A 16253-nucleotide genomic window follows, 5' to 3' on the forward strand; every position below is an offset into this window, starting at 1 on the left:
AACTTTTTTTTATTCAGAAACATGTCAAGAACATGTCAAACGCGAGAATTTATACACAAAAATGTAACGAGTAAAACATTATTTTTTTCAGGGGTCTCCATACCAAAATGCACTATATTTCAGAAACTATAAAAGATAGAAAGTTGACGTTTTCAACGAAAGTACATATTTTAATAAGACCTAAAACTTTGTCGAATACACTATATTGCTATCTTGACTTTGAACAATATTGAGATGGGTTGTAATTTTTTCGGAGAAAACATGAAAAAGTTGTTGTTAGAAAAACTTTTTCCCTGTAAAAGTGCCCATCTTCCGATGTATGGTCGACTTGTTGGAAATTGTAAGAGCTATTCATATTTTTTTTAAATTAAAAAAAAAACCTTTTTTAGAAAAATGAATTTTAATGTTTTAATAAATTTTTTTCAGCAATTTTTTTTTCAATAAAAATATAGCGGCTCTCTGAAAGCTTCCTTGACGCAGATGATTTATTACGTCATCGACATCAGTCTCTGTGCACTTTTTCGGTGAACAGATAGAGCGGCGCTCACACCCTCTAGTAAATTGCCAATGTATTAGCGTATGTATCGTGCATATTTTGCTTTGCACGTGAGGAGATCCACGCTTGAGATTCGCAGTCGGATTTGCGCACTCCAGATGACAAAACAACATCCAGTTGTTTTTCGGTATGCCAATTGAGATTCGCGATGAATCATTTCAAATCACACTGTTGGGCAGTATATTGTCGATGAGTTTTTGAAAACGCCGTTTGCGAAAAGAACTGTGGAAGAGAAATAACTTTTTGCGAAAATGGATTTTCCGCGGACAAAACTGGACAAGTTAAAAACGACTTGTGTTAGAAATGGTAAAATAGTTACAAGGAACTTAAATGCTACAGCTCACGACGCGATGTGGTTTTTTGGTTCAGGAACAAGAGTAAAGATATTTTGATGGCCTTGTTTGCTGTTACAGAGCCCAGCATCAAACAGTGTAGAGATACTTTTATTTTTATTTTTTTTTATTTTTATTAAAAGTTACATTCATCTGACATAAGTCTTAATGAACTATACAGAGTAGGATATGCAGTTTTGAATCATCCATCTCTCGCTATAAATACTCATTCAGCTACCAAAGAGCACACCAACAACAGCATGACATACCGCACGTTTGAGAAAACTTGCATTGAAGATGCGTTAGATCATGCTAATGAAATCGTAAGAAACAAGCATAATTCAATTGTGAAGAAAAACAGAGAAGGCATGAAAATTCTCATTGAATTAGTTTGCCTTCTCAGTTCACATGGGCTGAGCTTCCGAGGTCACGATGAAAGCATAACGTCTGTAAATAGAGGAAACTATAAGGACATGTGTAACTTTTTGGCTACGAAAGATATGTCGGTTTCCGTCTTCATAAACACCACGGTAGTATTTTCTGGAACATCAGAATAAATTCAGAATCAGTTTAGTTTACTGCATCAATTTGGCGTATCACCTGCTAAGCTGGTTGCGCAAACATATGATGGAGCTCGAGTGATGCCAGGAGATAAAGGAGAAATCCAGACGATCGCAAAGAAGTCGTTTCCAAACGCTAATCATATTCATTGTAAGACGCATGTTCTCAATATTGTTTTTCGGCACTCTTGCACGAATAATTCAAAAACTAGGAAATGTTTTTCTTCCCTCTCTTCATTGGCACCATTCTTCATCGAAAGCCCAAAGTGCGATTACGAGTTGAAGAAGTTTATGCAGCAGAAGATCCCGAACTTGTGCAGAGTCAAGTGGGCGTACAGCTCTAGGATGATCAACATAGTTAAAACATATAATAAAGCAATTTCAAACGAACTGCGAGTGTTCTATACCTTTCTATACGAAGCCACTGATCGGTAGCAATCTTGACGAAATTTTTCCGGAAATTGTGTTATTCGCAAAGCTTCCTCCAACCACAGCATCGGTCAAACAAAGTTTTTTAGTTCTTCGTAGACTGAAAACCTACTTATGATCAACGATGGGAGAGGAGCGACTGAAAAAACTTATGATTATGGCTATTGAGAACAAATCGCTTCTTGAGATTCAACATCAGGAGCAATTTATTGGAAAACCTTTTTGCGACTGATTTGCGATTTAGATTTCATTACCGTATCACCAGAGGAAATTTGATTAAAAAGATAATTTGTCCCTGAAAACAAGACTCTAATATTATGTTTAAGAAACATTCTATCGCACTCCATTACGCATCTAAACTTATGCAATGTAATATTGAATTTATATACAATCTACTACGCACGATTATGAAAAATAGCTCAAAATAAGAATTAGACTCAGAAATGTTTGAAATATGAGGAAACACGAGATAGTTCAGTCAATCCACTAAAATTCTTAGATAAAAAAAACAATATTCGAGCATTGCAATTTACTCACGAGACGCCACTGCATTCTTTGACCCAAAATTGATATGTATTATAGTTTTTGAGTAATATTTTTTGTAAAAAATTAAGAAAAAAATTTTGGTCCTTTTAAAAAAGTAGTCTAATTCTTTTTTGTATATTTCAAGCATGCAAAATTGCTTTAAAAACTCATGCACTTATACCCACAACGTTTCGCTACTATCTGAGATGGTGCTGCCAACGGCCAGTCGAGTTGGCATGATATTCGTCAAACGCGTAACCTCTCGTGTTCTGGTGATGTTGAAGAATATCCCAACCATAGACCATTCATAATGTTCGAATTATTTGTGACTCCTTCCATCGAACAATTCTTCAACCGATGCAATACGATTAGAATAATTTCTGAAACGACGCTCTGACGTTCAATTTTCTAGTAGAAAACAACATTGTACCGCCCGAATTTTCTACAGATCGAGTAATAGCATTCAAAAGCCTGGCAACCAGTGTTAGATCATAACTCATCTTGTGCAATAGAAAACTGTTGAGGAAATGATCCTTCATAGACTCGATCAATGAGTGGAATCGAACAACCTGTACAGTGTAATAATCATTTCTGGTTCTGCAAGAGCAAAGGAACGAACTCGCTCTGCTCCTCCTCGTCTCGTACCCGCCGTATTTCCGATGAACATAATTTTTACAGGATGTTTACCCGGCAATCTTGCAATCTGCCCAGCCACTTTTGGAAGTTGGGTTCACCTGTGAGTTGCGTGAGCTTGTGGTTCATCTTTCACCGCCAAACGTCATCCAAATCGCCATCTGATTCTTATCTTTATGGAAGTTGGGTTCACCTGTGAGTTGCGTGAGCTTGTGGTTCATCTTTCACCACCAGACGCCATCCAAATCGCCATCTGATTCTTAACACACCTTGTTTAAAAACTCCGAGGGGTTCTCTTCGAGCGTTATCTAAGTCTCGTGATCGTAAAGACAAACCGGTCTCATCAGATTTTTGTACATGGAACATTTCGCACGATTGCTAGTCTGTTTGACTTGACCTCAATTGTTTGTGGAGGCACGACTCCCATTGACGACCCCACCCCAGGGTTCACCTTAATATATTAAATAAACTTGGTCTGAATCATCCCTCGCGATGTCAACAGAGAGAATGTAGGGGAAGAATAAAAATGGTGTGAAAACCAGTAATCACAAGGAATTGACAGGACAGGACGAATTGGATCACAAATGCTCCGTAGGAACTCTGTACGCATTCATTTCTGGAGTATCTGCCGCAAAGTGAAGATTTGGACAGTAATAGCCCAATCTTCGATGAAGTCCTACGAATCGGTTAGTTAATGGCGATAGACGACCGAAAATAATTTGAGAAAACTTTGTAGGCGGCATTCAGGACAGTGATTGCACGAAAGTTTTCAGTCTAGTATGTCACTTTTCTTGAGAACATAACCCTATTTTTCCACTCCTCCAGTAGCTGTTCTGTTTCTCAAATTCTGACAATCGAGGCCATAATTTGCACTCCGATACCATTCTTTCCAGTCGATTTGCTGTTGTTCATTCCTTTTATGACAGTCTTTAAATCACCTATCGTTAAAGGTGGCACATCTTCATCACTTTATTCACTGCATCAGCGTGATCGCTTTCGTCGTTATCTTGGTCCTCTGCATGTATACCATTCGGATTTTCATCGAAATGTTGCCTTCATCTTTTGGTCACTTCACGATCGTTTGTTGATACTCCCATACCTATTTCGACACATTTCTGGCACGAAACCTTTTCGGAGTTTTTTTGGACATTACGGAATGTTTGGAACGTGTGGTTCACGTGGCCGAGTGGTTATTGTTATTCATTCTGCTTTTGTTTCGGTAAGGTTTTTTTCATAGAATAAAGTTTTTCCGGTCCACTCTGGCTCTTATATATTACCCAGGTTGTGTCGCCACTCAGGGTACCAAGACTGGGCGAAGTGGATTATTGTTGAATTTCTTGAGACTGACGATAGTCATTGCTCATCCCTCTATACCCTACAAAGTTTTCCAGAATCGGTGCAAACCAGAAAACCCAGAATATGGAAATCAAACCCGAATTCCTTAACTTGGTAAGCGCTACGCTAGTCACTAGGTCATATGTGCCACATTCCCTAACAAATGTTACCGTTGCTAACCTCGAGTGAACCACAAGTAATCAGTCGATTGCTTCTAAACGTAAACCTTGACCTTCTTTGTTTTAAAAAGGCTCTAAACTTTCCAGTTCATTCGCCTAAACGTAAAGAATTGTGTTCGTAACAATTTACCGGCTCTATCAGGCTATCCTGATTGAGCCATAACAATATAATTAAAAAAGAATTTTGTTCACGAATTTCATGACTCCACATTCCGAACCACAAAATGCTTAAACCAAAAAAAAATAATTTCCCGAATCCAATTCCTGTCAGTATTAGAGGGCATTTGGAATCTTTTTCAAACTTAAGATAAATACAAAAAGGAAAGTCAGCCAAGAAGGGAAGCTTAAGTTTGCAGTGTTGGCCTTGCGATTGTTTTACTTTTTCACCGACTTTACAGTATCACTCACGAACCATTCTCTATACGTTAAATATTGATCAGACATCGTATGATTTAATTCGAAACGTAAAAAACGATATTCCATCGTTTCAAGCTATAACGAGCGAGCAATTTCATTTACAAACCTAGTTCCTCCAACGTTCAAATTCACGATATCGCTGATGTGGCTCGAATAGGCCATCTTTTTTCACCAAGCAGCAGCAAAATTGAGTTTTCTTAAATTTGAGGGAAATTCCAAGTCGTGAGGTGTTTCCCTTATTCGAAAACGTTCTTAAACCACCAACAGCGAGCTATAAGTTCATAATTTTTTAGGTACGTCCTTACAGGATTGCCACTACTTCTACAATTTTTGTTCACAATAAAAATAAACACACAGAACGATTGCAGCAAAAATTTTCACAACAGAGTGCTGATGAGTTTTTTTTCAGTTGACGTTTATTTTGCACCCACGGTAAAAACAATGTTCAACACATTCCCGTTTTGGTTCAGAAATTAAAGTTGTGAGAGAATTGGGTCTTCGCTGTATCGTATTTTGACGTTTCTTATTTGCATTTCCATACGCACAGAGTTGTTTTGATTATTGCATAAACGTTTCTCGTTTGCATTTTTCCTCAAGAATAGTGAATTAAGACAAACTAAATAGGCAGATATGGCATTGAGGCAATTTTTAAGTTTGTCCAACATAGCACAAACTATTACGAAACGCTCCGTCCACCAGAGCGCTACATTATTCAAGGTGGAAAGTCGAAAGTCCATGCTCGCCTCATTACCAAAACCAGACGAGGGAACGGTTGGTGAACGCACGGTCGACATTGACTCCATAATCGCCGAGTATGCAGGTAAACCCGTGGAATTAACTTTGTAGATTCAAAATATATATTATTCTAGCAAAGAACGATTCTTCCCTAACGAGCACACGCCAACCACACTCTTCGGTGGTGTTGCGTTTAGTGAGATTCCTGTGTGCAATATTCGTGTTTCGCCTAACAACACGATTATATCCATTTGCGATGCCAAAGGTGTACCTCAGTTCATCCGCTCCTGTGGCATCGAAGGCTTCAAAAATACCCGCAAAGGGACTAATATAGCAGCACAAGCGACCGCAATTAGCATCTGCCAGGTAAGCGAGGGGCTATCCTTATACCACGTGGACAACTTTAGGGGGTAGGGGTTACGAAAATGTCTACGCTTGTCCAAGGTGATGGGGGATGTATGGACAAAATTTCAACATCAAATTTCAAAAACCGACCATGAACATTTTGTTTATTGACCCAAAAAATGACATGTGCAAAATTTCAGCTCACTCGGACATGATTTAGAGGTGCCTCAAAGCACACAAAGTTTTAATTTTTTGGCCACTCAGGCCAAGTCCCAAAAAGTCGATTTTAGGCCAAAAATTTTTTTGCGAGATAACAACACGTTTTATGCATTTTTAAGTCATTTGGCATCGAAAAAAATTTTTTTTCGAGGATCAAAAAATCAAAACTTTGATAGCTTTGAGGCACCCCTTAATCATGTCCAATTGAGCTGGAATTTTGCACAGGTTATTTTTTTTGTGACAATAAACACAATGTACATGGCCGGTTCTTTAAATTCGATAGTTATTTTTTTTCGTACCTTCATTGTCCCTCAGGCTAAATCCCAAAAGGTCGATTTTCGGCCAAAATTTCTTTTTTCGAGATGACACCAGATCGAGAAATTTTGCTATCTCACGTCACTCGCCGCGAGGAATAAGGGGGAATGAAAACAAACTGAAATTTTTGAAAGTAACGGGTATTTCAATAGGGACGCTACAAAAGTAGACCGATAGGGACAGCAAACGACGCCATATTTTTTCCCGCTCTCTGAACATTTCTCTTCTGTAAGGTTTGCCATTTCATAATGGAAAGATATACGATCCAACACCGAGTCGAGATTAATTTGATTTACTACCGAAATATGGAGTGGCCTCAATTTTAAGAGCGCTACGTCCAATTTATGGTCGTCATAATCTAGTGGAAAACTTTGAATCCACGGGCACAGTACAGAATGTTCCCGTGCCAGAGAAACAAAGAAGTGCCCGTAGTGTCGAGAATATTGCTGCCGCTAACGCATCAATTGAGGAAGACCTAAATCAGTCCCTCACACGTCGTTCTCAAGCGTGGGGCATCTCTGTGACGTCGTGGCGAATTTTGCGAAAAGATCTTGGCCTCCATCCTTACATGATCAAACTGACGCAAGAACTGAAGCCGCTTGACTACCAGAAGCGTCGTATGTTAGTGAATTGGGCTGAGCAACAACTTGACAGTGATCCGGATTTTCATCGGAAATCATCTTCAGCGATGAGGCTCATTTCTAGCTGAATGGCATGGTCAATATGCAAAATATGCGTTATTGGTCAGACAGCAATCAAGACGTACTCCATGAGTCACCATTGCATCCCGAAAAGCCCCGTTATATAATCAAACCGCTATGTTGAACTTGCCCTCCTCGGAAATTTGGCAAATAAACAAAAACTAAAGTGGGACAGTGGTCCCCATGGCCTAGTGGTAAGGGTTGCGTTTGCCAAGATGGGCGCTTCGGGTTCGATTCCCGTTCGGGTCAGAAATTCTATCGTCATAGATCGTTTTTCTGGCTTGCACTGGTAAAGGGGAACTGTCTAGGGTGTGGTGGGATGAGTTTGGGCATTGCCAGTCCCCAAGAAAAAGCCACAAAAACCCGGAAACAGCTCCTCTAAGCGAGTTGACGCCGCTATAAGCGTCTTTGCCCAGTCCTGGTGGTACTCGTGACGTAAAGCAGCAGTATCACGATTAGTCCTCCTGCGAGATAGTGGGGTTGGTCGCAGGTCATGCAAGCCGCACCACTAAAAACACTAAGCAACGAACGATACACAGGAAAAATTGTGAATCAGGCCATGTTGTAAAGACGTTAAGCCAAAATAAATAAATAAAAAGAGGGACAGGTTCATCATACGCGGAACTAATAATCAAAGCGCTTCAGCATCAAATGTACTTTCACATGAATAAAGAATTTCATTGATATCCAAACCCTTTTTTGTTTTATTTAAAAAAACTTTTGTAGCGCTCTTATTGAAAAACTCGATATTTTTCAAATATATTTAAAACTTTTCTATATGACAAGTTCAATTATCATCTGCAGGTTCTTTTCGTCAGTGGTTCTCACCGAATTGATTATGAAATTGCATAAAAAATATTTTTTTTTTGACGTAGGACTACGTCTTTCATTTCTATACCGGAGTGTAAAATCAAAGTTTCGAAAACGAAAGCGTTACGCCGGAGACCGAGATTTTGAGGATATTTCGTATCCAATATTGTATGCGCCCGCAATCGATTATTGCTCAGTCGCCGAAAGTTCCGAGCTCAGAGAGTTCATTCCCCTCTAGTTTGCCATCGTAAACCACACTTTCTCTCGATTCAATCACACACAAAAACCATACTTAAGCGATATTCTGGTGGTGAGACACATTCATTTTTCGTGAGGACATCGACAAGACAACAACGTTGCCTAACGTGCTGGAGGAGGTGGACGGCGAAGGATCGACACATACACGCGCAGATTTCTTTCCGTTTGGATGCCATTCAGCATCGAGAAGGTTCCGGAAAGATCTAATCATTGCTGGAAAATAATCTGCCAGTTCCTCTGGGAATTTAAAAATACATTCATGTGAAAGAGTTTATTTGAATGTTTTCTATCCATGTAACACTGTGACCAAATATGTTTCAATCAAGTGCTATTAACAGGTGGTTATCGAGTTAGTATTAACCACTGGTGGGCTTCCAGTATCGAGGAAAATGTGAAAATATCTAATCGTTACTGAAAATAATCTGCCAGTTCCTCTGGGAATTTAAAAATACATTCATGTGAAAGAGTTTTTTTTTAATGTTTTCTATCCATGTAACACTGTGACCAAATATTTTTCAATCAAGTGCTATTAACAGATGGTTATCGAGTTAGCATTAACCACTGGTGGGCTTCCAGTATCGAGGAAAATGCGGAAATAACTAATCGTTACTGAAAATAATCTGCCAGTTCCTCTGGGAATTTAAAAATACATTCATGTGAAAGAGTTTTTTTTAATGTTTTCTATCCATGTAACACTGTGACCAAATATTTTTCAATCAAGTGCTATTAACAGATGGTTATCGAGTTAGCATTAACCACTGGTGGGCTTCCAGTATCGAGGAAAATGTGGAAATATCTAATCGTTACTGAAAATAATCTGCCAGTTTCTGCCTTTCTGCCTTTCAACATTATTCGCCTCGATCGAAATGACTCGTTTGGTGGCGTACTATTGGGGGTTAAAAAATGTCACTCCTTCTATAGAGTCACTCTCCCACCGATGACAGGCATTGAAGTTGTTGCTTGCCAGACACAAATCAATGGCAAAGACCTCTGCATTGCTTCGATATATATCCCTCCCAGAACTACGGTAGGCCGCCATCAGTTCTTTGATACTATCGAGGCAATGCCGGAGCCGCGGGTAATCTTAGGTGATTATAACTCCCATGGAACAGCATGGGGATCACTCTACGATGACAACCGTGCCACTTTGATTTATGATCTGTGCGACAACTTCAAATTGACAGTTTTGAATACTGGGGAAGCAACCAGAATAGCCAACCCTCCTGCACGGGCAAGCATGCTAGACATATCTCTATGCTCTTCTTCGTTATCCCTGGATTGCATGTGGAAGGTAATCCAAGATCCCCACGGTAGTGATCACCTACCAATAATTTTATCGATCGCTAATGAATCAAGCTCTCGTGAGTCAGTCAATATTTCGTATGACCTCACGAAGAATATTGACTGGAGAACATTTGCGGAAATAATATCTGAAGCAATTGTTTCAATGCATGAACTTCCTCCACTCGAAGAGTATAACTTTATATCGAGTTTGATTTACGAAAGCGCACTTCAAGCTCAAAAGAAACGTGTACCGGCTACCACTTTCCGACCCCGTCCTCCATCACTTTGGTGGGACAAGGAATGTTCAAAGGTCTACCTTGAAAAATCATCCGCTTTCAAAAAATTCAGGAAAACTGGATTAGTGGAATGGTTTCTGAAGTACCAAGCTCTAGAAGCCAAACTAAAAGGTTTGATTAAAGCAAAAAAGCGTGGATATTGGCGGAAGTTCGTCAATGGTTTGTCAAGGGAGACCGCTATGAGCACTCTTTGAAATACGGCTAGGAAAATGCGTGGCTGGAACCATACAAACGAAAGTGAGGAATACTCTGACCGTTGGATTTTTAACTTTGCAAGGAAAGTTTGCCCCGACACCGTTCCTGCACAAAACGTCGTACGCGACATTCCACTTCAAAGCGATTATGAGAATTTTTCGATGGTGGAATTCTCAATTGCCCTTCTCTCATGTAACAATTCAGCTCCGGGGTCGGACAAGATTAAATTCAACTTGTTGAAGAATCTTCCCGACTTGGCAAAACAGCGTTTGCTGAACTTGTTCAACAAGTTTCTGGAGCTGAATATTGTCCCGCATGACTGGAGACAAGTGAGAGTGATAGCCATACGGAAACCCAACAAGCCGGCTTGCGATCACAACTCGTATAGGCCGATTGCAATGTTATCCTGTATTCGTAAATTGTTAGAGAAAATGATTCTACTTCGTTTGGACAAGTGGGTCGAAACGAACAATTTGCTGTCAAATACGCAGTTTGGCTTCCGCCGAGGTAAAGGGACAAATGATTGTCTCGCGCTGCTATCTTCTGAAATCCAAATCGCATTTGCTCGCAAAGAACAAATGGCTTCCGTTTTTCTCGATATCAAAGGGGCATTTGATTCAGTTTCCATGGAAATTCTCTCAGAGAAGCTTCATAATCGTGGACTTTCACCAATTCTTAACAATTTCCTGTACAATTTACTGTCAGAAAAACACATGATTTTCTCTCATGGCAGCTCGAAATCTTCTCGTTACAGTTTTATGGGCCTACCGCAAGGCTCCTGCCTAAGCCCCCTCTTGTACAGTTTTTACGTCAATGATATGGATGATTGTCTAACTAGAGACTGCACGCTGAGACAACTTGCAGACGATGGAGTTATTTCCATCACGGGTACTAATTCCGTCGTTCTGCAAAAGTCGTTGCAAGATACCCTGAACAATCTGTTCACGTGGGCCCTCAAGCTGGGTATCGAATTCTCTACGGAGAAAACTGAAATGGTCGTTTTTTCTAGGAAGCACGAACCCGCCCACTTCCAGCTTCACCTATCCGGCAAAACGATCCAACACTCTATGTTTTTCAAATACCTGGGTGTATATTTTGATTCTAAGTGTACCTGGGGAAGACACATTGCGTATTTGAAACAGAAATGCCAGCAAAGAATTAATTTTCTCCAATCAATTACCGGAACATGGTGGGGTGCCCATCCAGGAGACCTCATTCAGTTGTACAAAACAACGATATTGTCAGTGTTAGAATATGGCAGTTTTTGCTTCCGATCAGCTGCCAGGATTCATATTCTCAAGCTGGAGAGGATACAATATCGTTGCTTGCGTATAGCCATGGGGTGTTTGCATTCGACACATACGATGAGTCTCGAAGTTTTGGCAGGAGTACCCCCGCTTACTCTTCGGTTCACAGAATTATCCTACAGATTTCTCTTCCGTTGCAAGATCATGAATCCATTGGTGATTGATAACTTCGAAAATCTACTCTAACTGACTCCTCAGTCAAGTTTTATGTCTTTATACCATGAGTACCTTACCCACGACGTGCACCCTTCACCAGGCATCTCCAACCAAGTTTGCTTCCCATACTTTTGCAATTCCTCTGTCATTTTTTATCTGTCCATGCGACAAAAAATCCATGGAATCCCAGATCACCTACGCTCCGATTCTATTCCGCCGATATTTTCGGCAAAATATGGGAAAGTTGGATCTGATAAAATGTTCTTTACTGACGGTTCATTCATAAACGGGTCCACTGGCTTCGGCATCTTCAATGAAAATTCCAGTGCCTCTTTCAAACTCAAAGATCCTTGTTCCGTGTATGTCGCTGAATTGGGTGCGATATATTACGCATTAGGGATCATTGAAACATTGCCCATCGACCACTATTTTATTTTTTCAGACAGTCTCAGCTCAATAGAGGCAATCCGCTCAATGAAAGTTGATAAATGCTCATCTTATTTCCTAACAAGAATAAGACAACTATTGAGTGTTTTGGTCGAAAAATTATTCAAGATTACCTTAGCATGGGTTCCCTCTCCTTGCTCGATTCCGGGGAATGAGAAAGCGGACTCGCTAGCTAAGGTGGGCGCTTTAGAAGGCACACTTTTTGAAAGGCAAATTGCTTATAATGAATTTTTCCACATTCCTCGTCAGTATACGCTCGTAAGTTGGCAGCGCATGTGGAGTGAAGATGAGTTCGGTCGTTGGTTACATACGATTATCCCTAAGGTCTCGACGAGTGCATGGTTCAAGGGATTGAATGTAGGTCGTGATTTCATTCGCGTGATATCTCGGCTTATGTCCAATCACTACAACCTAAACGCGCATCTCTATCGCATTGGGCTCGCAGCAAACAATCTTTGTGATTGTGGCGATGGCTACCACGACATCGAGCATATTGTCTGGTCGTGTATCCGGTTCCATGCTGCTCGCTCTCAGCTCTCTAGAGCACTGAGAGCACAAGGCAGACAATCGGATATCCCCGTCCGGGATATCCTAGGTAGCCGAGATCCTGATCTTCTGCTTCATCTATGTTCCTCAGAAAACGCCGATGTCAACGTTTAATGATGTTTCCTTCGTTGTGTCCCCGTTTCATATCTCTCCTATCCGATCGATAAACTTTAGTCGCGGCAATACATAAACTTAGTCGCGGCAATACATACACACACTCTTTACAGATGCACGGGCCGAAGGTTGTGCAGTCCACTGATCATTCAACAAGAGCCAAAGGTTGTACCGCTCATGACAACTCTACACGAGCTGATGATTGCGCCGGCTAGTGACCATTCTATCCTGGATTCCTCGAGTCGAGAAAGACGCACCACGCTAGATATGGGGTACAGACTAGGGGGGCGTTGCTGATTAATGGTCAGCTGCATCCCAATAGGAAGTATCCCGTGTCGGGCACACGTACAGAGCATCGAAGACTGCGACATACCAATTATGAGAACACTTGTAATACTAACCTCGAGTCAACCGCGAGTAATCGGTTACATATTACTAACATAGTTGTAAGCAAACATTGTCAAAATATTGAACTCCCGGCCCCGTTAGGCTGACGCCATATGAGCCTTAATAAAATATATATTTTGGATAAAAAAAACGCTTTTTTCGAGAATGTGGTTCAAAGGTTCATTCGTGTAATGAGTGTACTTATTTCCAACCACTACTCGCAAGATGTACAGAATAAATCTTGTTCAAAGCAATGTCTGTCGATGTGAAAACGGTTACGATGACATCGTTCACGCAGTTTGACAAAGTGCGGATAATTACGCAGCCAGAGAGCACCTTTTAAATACTTTTGCGGCTGAAGGAAGACAACACTATGTTCCTATCAGAGAAGTGTTGGGAACTCGCGACTTCTGCTATATGCAGTCGATCGATGTGTTTGTGAATCTGTTTAGTATAAAAATTTAATACCTTTTGTGTTCTTCTTTTTTGTTATTATATAATAACACCAGATGCCATCCCTGGTTCTAATGAACAACGCTTCAGTGCTTGTGGCGACTCTCGGTTGAGACAACGTTATCCAATTTCCATATCTCAAAGCTGACCAGTCCTATTGTTGCTCCCTTAACCTCGAGTAAACTGTGAGTAATCGGTCGAATCCTTATAACCATAGATTTAAGATTGAACAATGTAAGCAAAACTGAATAAGCGGCTCTGCAAAGCTAATGCGTTTGAACCTTACAAATAAATAATTTGGAAAAAAAACAGTTTGGTTTTCGTGTTTCCGGCCGGCAACTCGCAGTTTGTTTGGTCTTATCCTGGATATTTCAGATATGAAAACATATCTGTCCAGAGCTTTCATGATCTGAATCACATTAAGGCATTTTCCATTCCGCGTTGGCCTGAAAAACAACCCACGGGCTAGTTCCAGATGCGTGTCCATCCACCTTGACACGGGGAAGGCGAGGACGAGGGTTGAGTTCGAACAGGAACATAAGAAGGGTGAGACGAAATCGTGGGTTAGATGCAGGGCTTTACAATTTTACTTCAATTGACACATCTTCACTCAATAATGGACCTATCGCCTTTCAATTTCATGCTGCTATCTCTTCACGCTCAATAAAGAGAATATTATTTCACCTTCGTACAGTCTAGTTTGAGTTCTTTCATTCTTCACACTGAAGAGAAATTATCAAATTGTCAAATGAAAATGAATGGTTCTTATATCGATGAAAATGTCTTATTTCGAATTTTGTTGGGGCACGAATCGCATTCGCTGAAACTGATGAGGAAGACGACGTGAAAGAATGTGCAGTATGTCAGCAGGCGTAATGGAGTGTCGGCGCTGGTTGTTAGACTAATATACCGTCATATGGCTCTTTTAATTCCATTTTTCTTGAGAGACGGCCTGGAAAAAATCAAGTTTGTAGAAATGTAATTGTTGTGGAACTTCTTCACAACGAGATTCGATTTGAGAACACCTTTTATTAGCGTAGTAGCACTAGCTATAAACTAAATTTATATGTGTCAGTATAATTTTTACAATATGAAATATATAACCTCACTTGTAGTGTTGGGATTAACTGATTGATATATCCAATTAAACTCTGCTATCGGTGTCGACTACTCGTGGTAAAAATCAAATTGAAAAAGAATTGTTGTTCGTGTTGACAGTTCTTTACCCGTTGACATTTCGAGACGGAACCCACTGCAAAAGCTTTGCGTCACTATGCTGTATAGGAGGTTGCACTGGAAGGTTTGCCGTCGTCGACTCGAGGGGTGATTTGACGATAGTCTGTCACCGCAACAGTAATCGAATGAAACTTTCAATTGAAAGCAATGATTTCATACGTGAAACTGAAAGTGACATATAGCTCAATCAAATAATAACGAATAGGGTAGTTTCAATCGTCAATTGAAAACGTCTGCTTCCAAATTCAAAGGAAACGACAGCAGAATAAAAACGAAATTTAAGAATAGATGCTTCAGTATGCGTAGTGAATACACACGATCGAAAATGAAATTGGTTTAAGAGAAAGGAAGAAGTAGAAAAGTCATATTCATCTTTTAGTTTCGAAATTGGCAAGCCCTGGTTGGATGGGAGTATTTTAAGGGTTGAGGGAAGAGGTTTGCCTTTTTTTTTTAAAGAGGGACTTTGTAGAATGAGCTGAAACGTCTCCAGAAGAAATGTCTTCCGATGTGGGAATGGGTTTCAATGTCTTTTTGTCCTTTATTTCAAACATTAGCAAAGGTTGCTCGTTTTAATATCAGTGATCTTCGTATCAGTAGATCCCCTACCGTCAGCCGTTTCTTATGAGGAAATATCTTATCATATAACTTATAATTTTTGTATTTCATCAATACTTAACTTCGCACACAGTGCGCGTGCAACATATGACTGCTTCCGCTTACCATCGTCTCCACATTATTGACAGTGTATTGATATGCGAACGGGCTATCGATGGTGATGCAAAAATATTCCTTTTTCCGCTGGTTGTGGTTTGCTTGTGCACTTCACTTCTCCACGGTACGGATAACGCACAAAACCAAAAAACCGTTAGCGCGGAATAAATACTTCACGAACTACGAAGCCAATAACGATATTGAAATGACTGTTACATTGAGCTATAGAAAATAGAACGTATTTTCAAACCTAAACAAGATTTTTGTGTCCGGTCTTTTATGTGTTCAACCTCTAGGATGATGAGAAAAATTGAATAATTTACTCCACGAATCGCCGAAATTATACAGTTTTTGAAATTATAATAATGAATTAAAAATTATTTTTCCGCATCAAATCAAATATGTATGTCTAAATATGTCTTTCGCATTATCAATTCTTAATTACAGAAAGCCATCGAGCGAGGCTACAAAACGGTGCGTGTTACGGTACGAGGATTAGGGCCGGGCAGAATGGTAAGTTGCACATAGAACCAATAAAAGAAAAAAAATTAACACAAATGGAAACTTTCTCTGCAGTCGGCCATTAAAGGGGTTGAAATGGCTGGAATGAACATTATTTCAATAACAGATACAACCCGCGTGTCTTGGAATCCACCACGGCCAAGAAAGCAAAGGAAACTATAAAAGGTCACACATATTGCGTCTGCTCCGATAAAATATAGTGATAAAAAAGAGCACTCGGAATATTGATTCTGAAAGAAGTCCAAAAGTC

General features: G+C 40.1%; 2 protein-coding genes and 1 long non-coding RNA gene across 4 annotated transcripts in view; 1 reads left to right on the forward strand and 2 right to left on the reverse strand.

The window, feature by feature from the left end:
• The window catches only part of LOC129763093 (BTB/POZ domain-containing protein KCTD3), a 46186-nt gene extending 40824 nt beyond the window's left edge, over window positions 1–5362 (reverse strand). For both annotated transcript variants that reach the window (XM_055761862.1, XM_055761861.1), the window contains exon 1: window positions 5073–5362. In XM_055761862.1, coding sequence (XP_055617837.1) covers window positions 5073–5128 — 56 coding nt within the window. In that variant the 5' untranslated portion in view covers window positions 5129–5362. The remainder of the gene's footprint in view (window positions 1–5072) is intronic.
• Window positions 5363–5477: 115 nt separating this feature from the next.
• Window positions 5478–16216, forward strand: LOC129763095 (28S ribosomal protein S11, mitochondrial). The gene is made up of 4 exons (XM_055761863.1): window positions 5478–5778; window positions 5836–6067; window positions 15929–15994; window positions 16058–16216. Exons 1-4 carry the CDS (start codon window positions 5597–5599, stop codon window positions 16163–16165), a joined length of 588 nt encoding a protein of 195 aa, XP_055617838.1. The 5' UTR covers window positions 5478–5596; the 3' UTR covers window positions 16166–16216.
• LOC129763096 (uncharacterized) lies at window positions 13581–14763 on the reverse strand. The gene is made up of 3 exons (XR_008740790.1): window positions 14644–14763; window positions 14560–14590; window positions 13581–14486 (listed from the first exon to the last, which is right to left on the reverse strand). It is a non-coding gene; the product is annotated as an uncharacterized LOC129763096 (long non-coding RNA).
• Window positions 16217–16253: the final 37 nt, after the last annotated feature.

The sequence above is a fragment of the Toxorhynchites rutilus genome, chromosome 1 (assembly GCF_029784135.1).
Source record: "Toxorhynchites rutilus septentrionalis strain SRP chromosome 1, ASM2978413v1, whole genome shotgun sequence".
NCBI classification, from domain to species: Eukaryota; Metazoa; Arthropoda; class Insecta; order Diptera; family Culicidae; genus Toxorhynchites; species Toxorhynchites rutilus.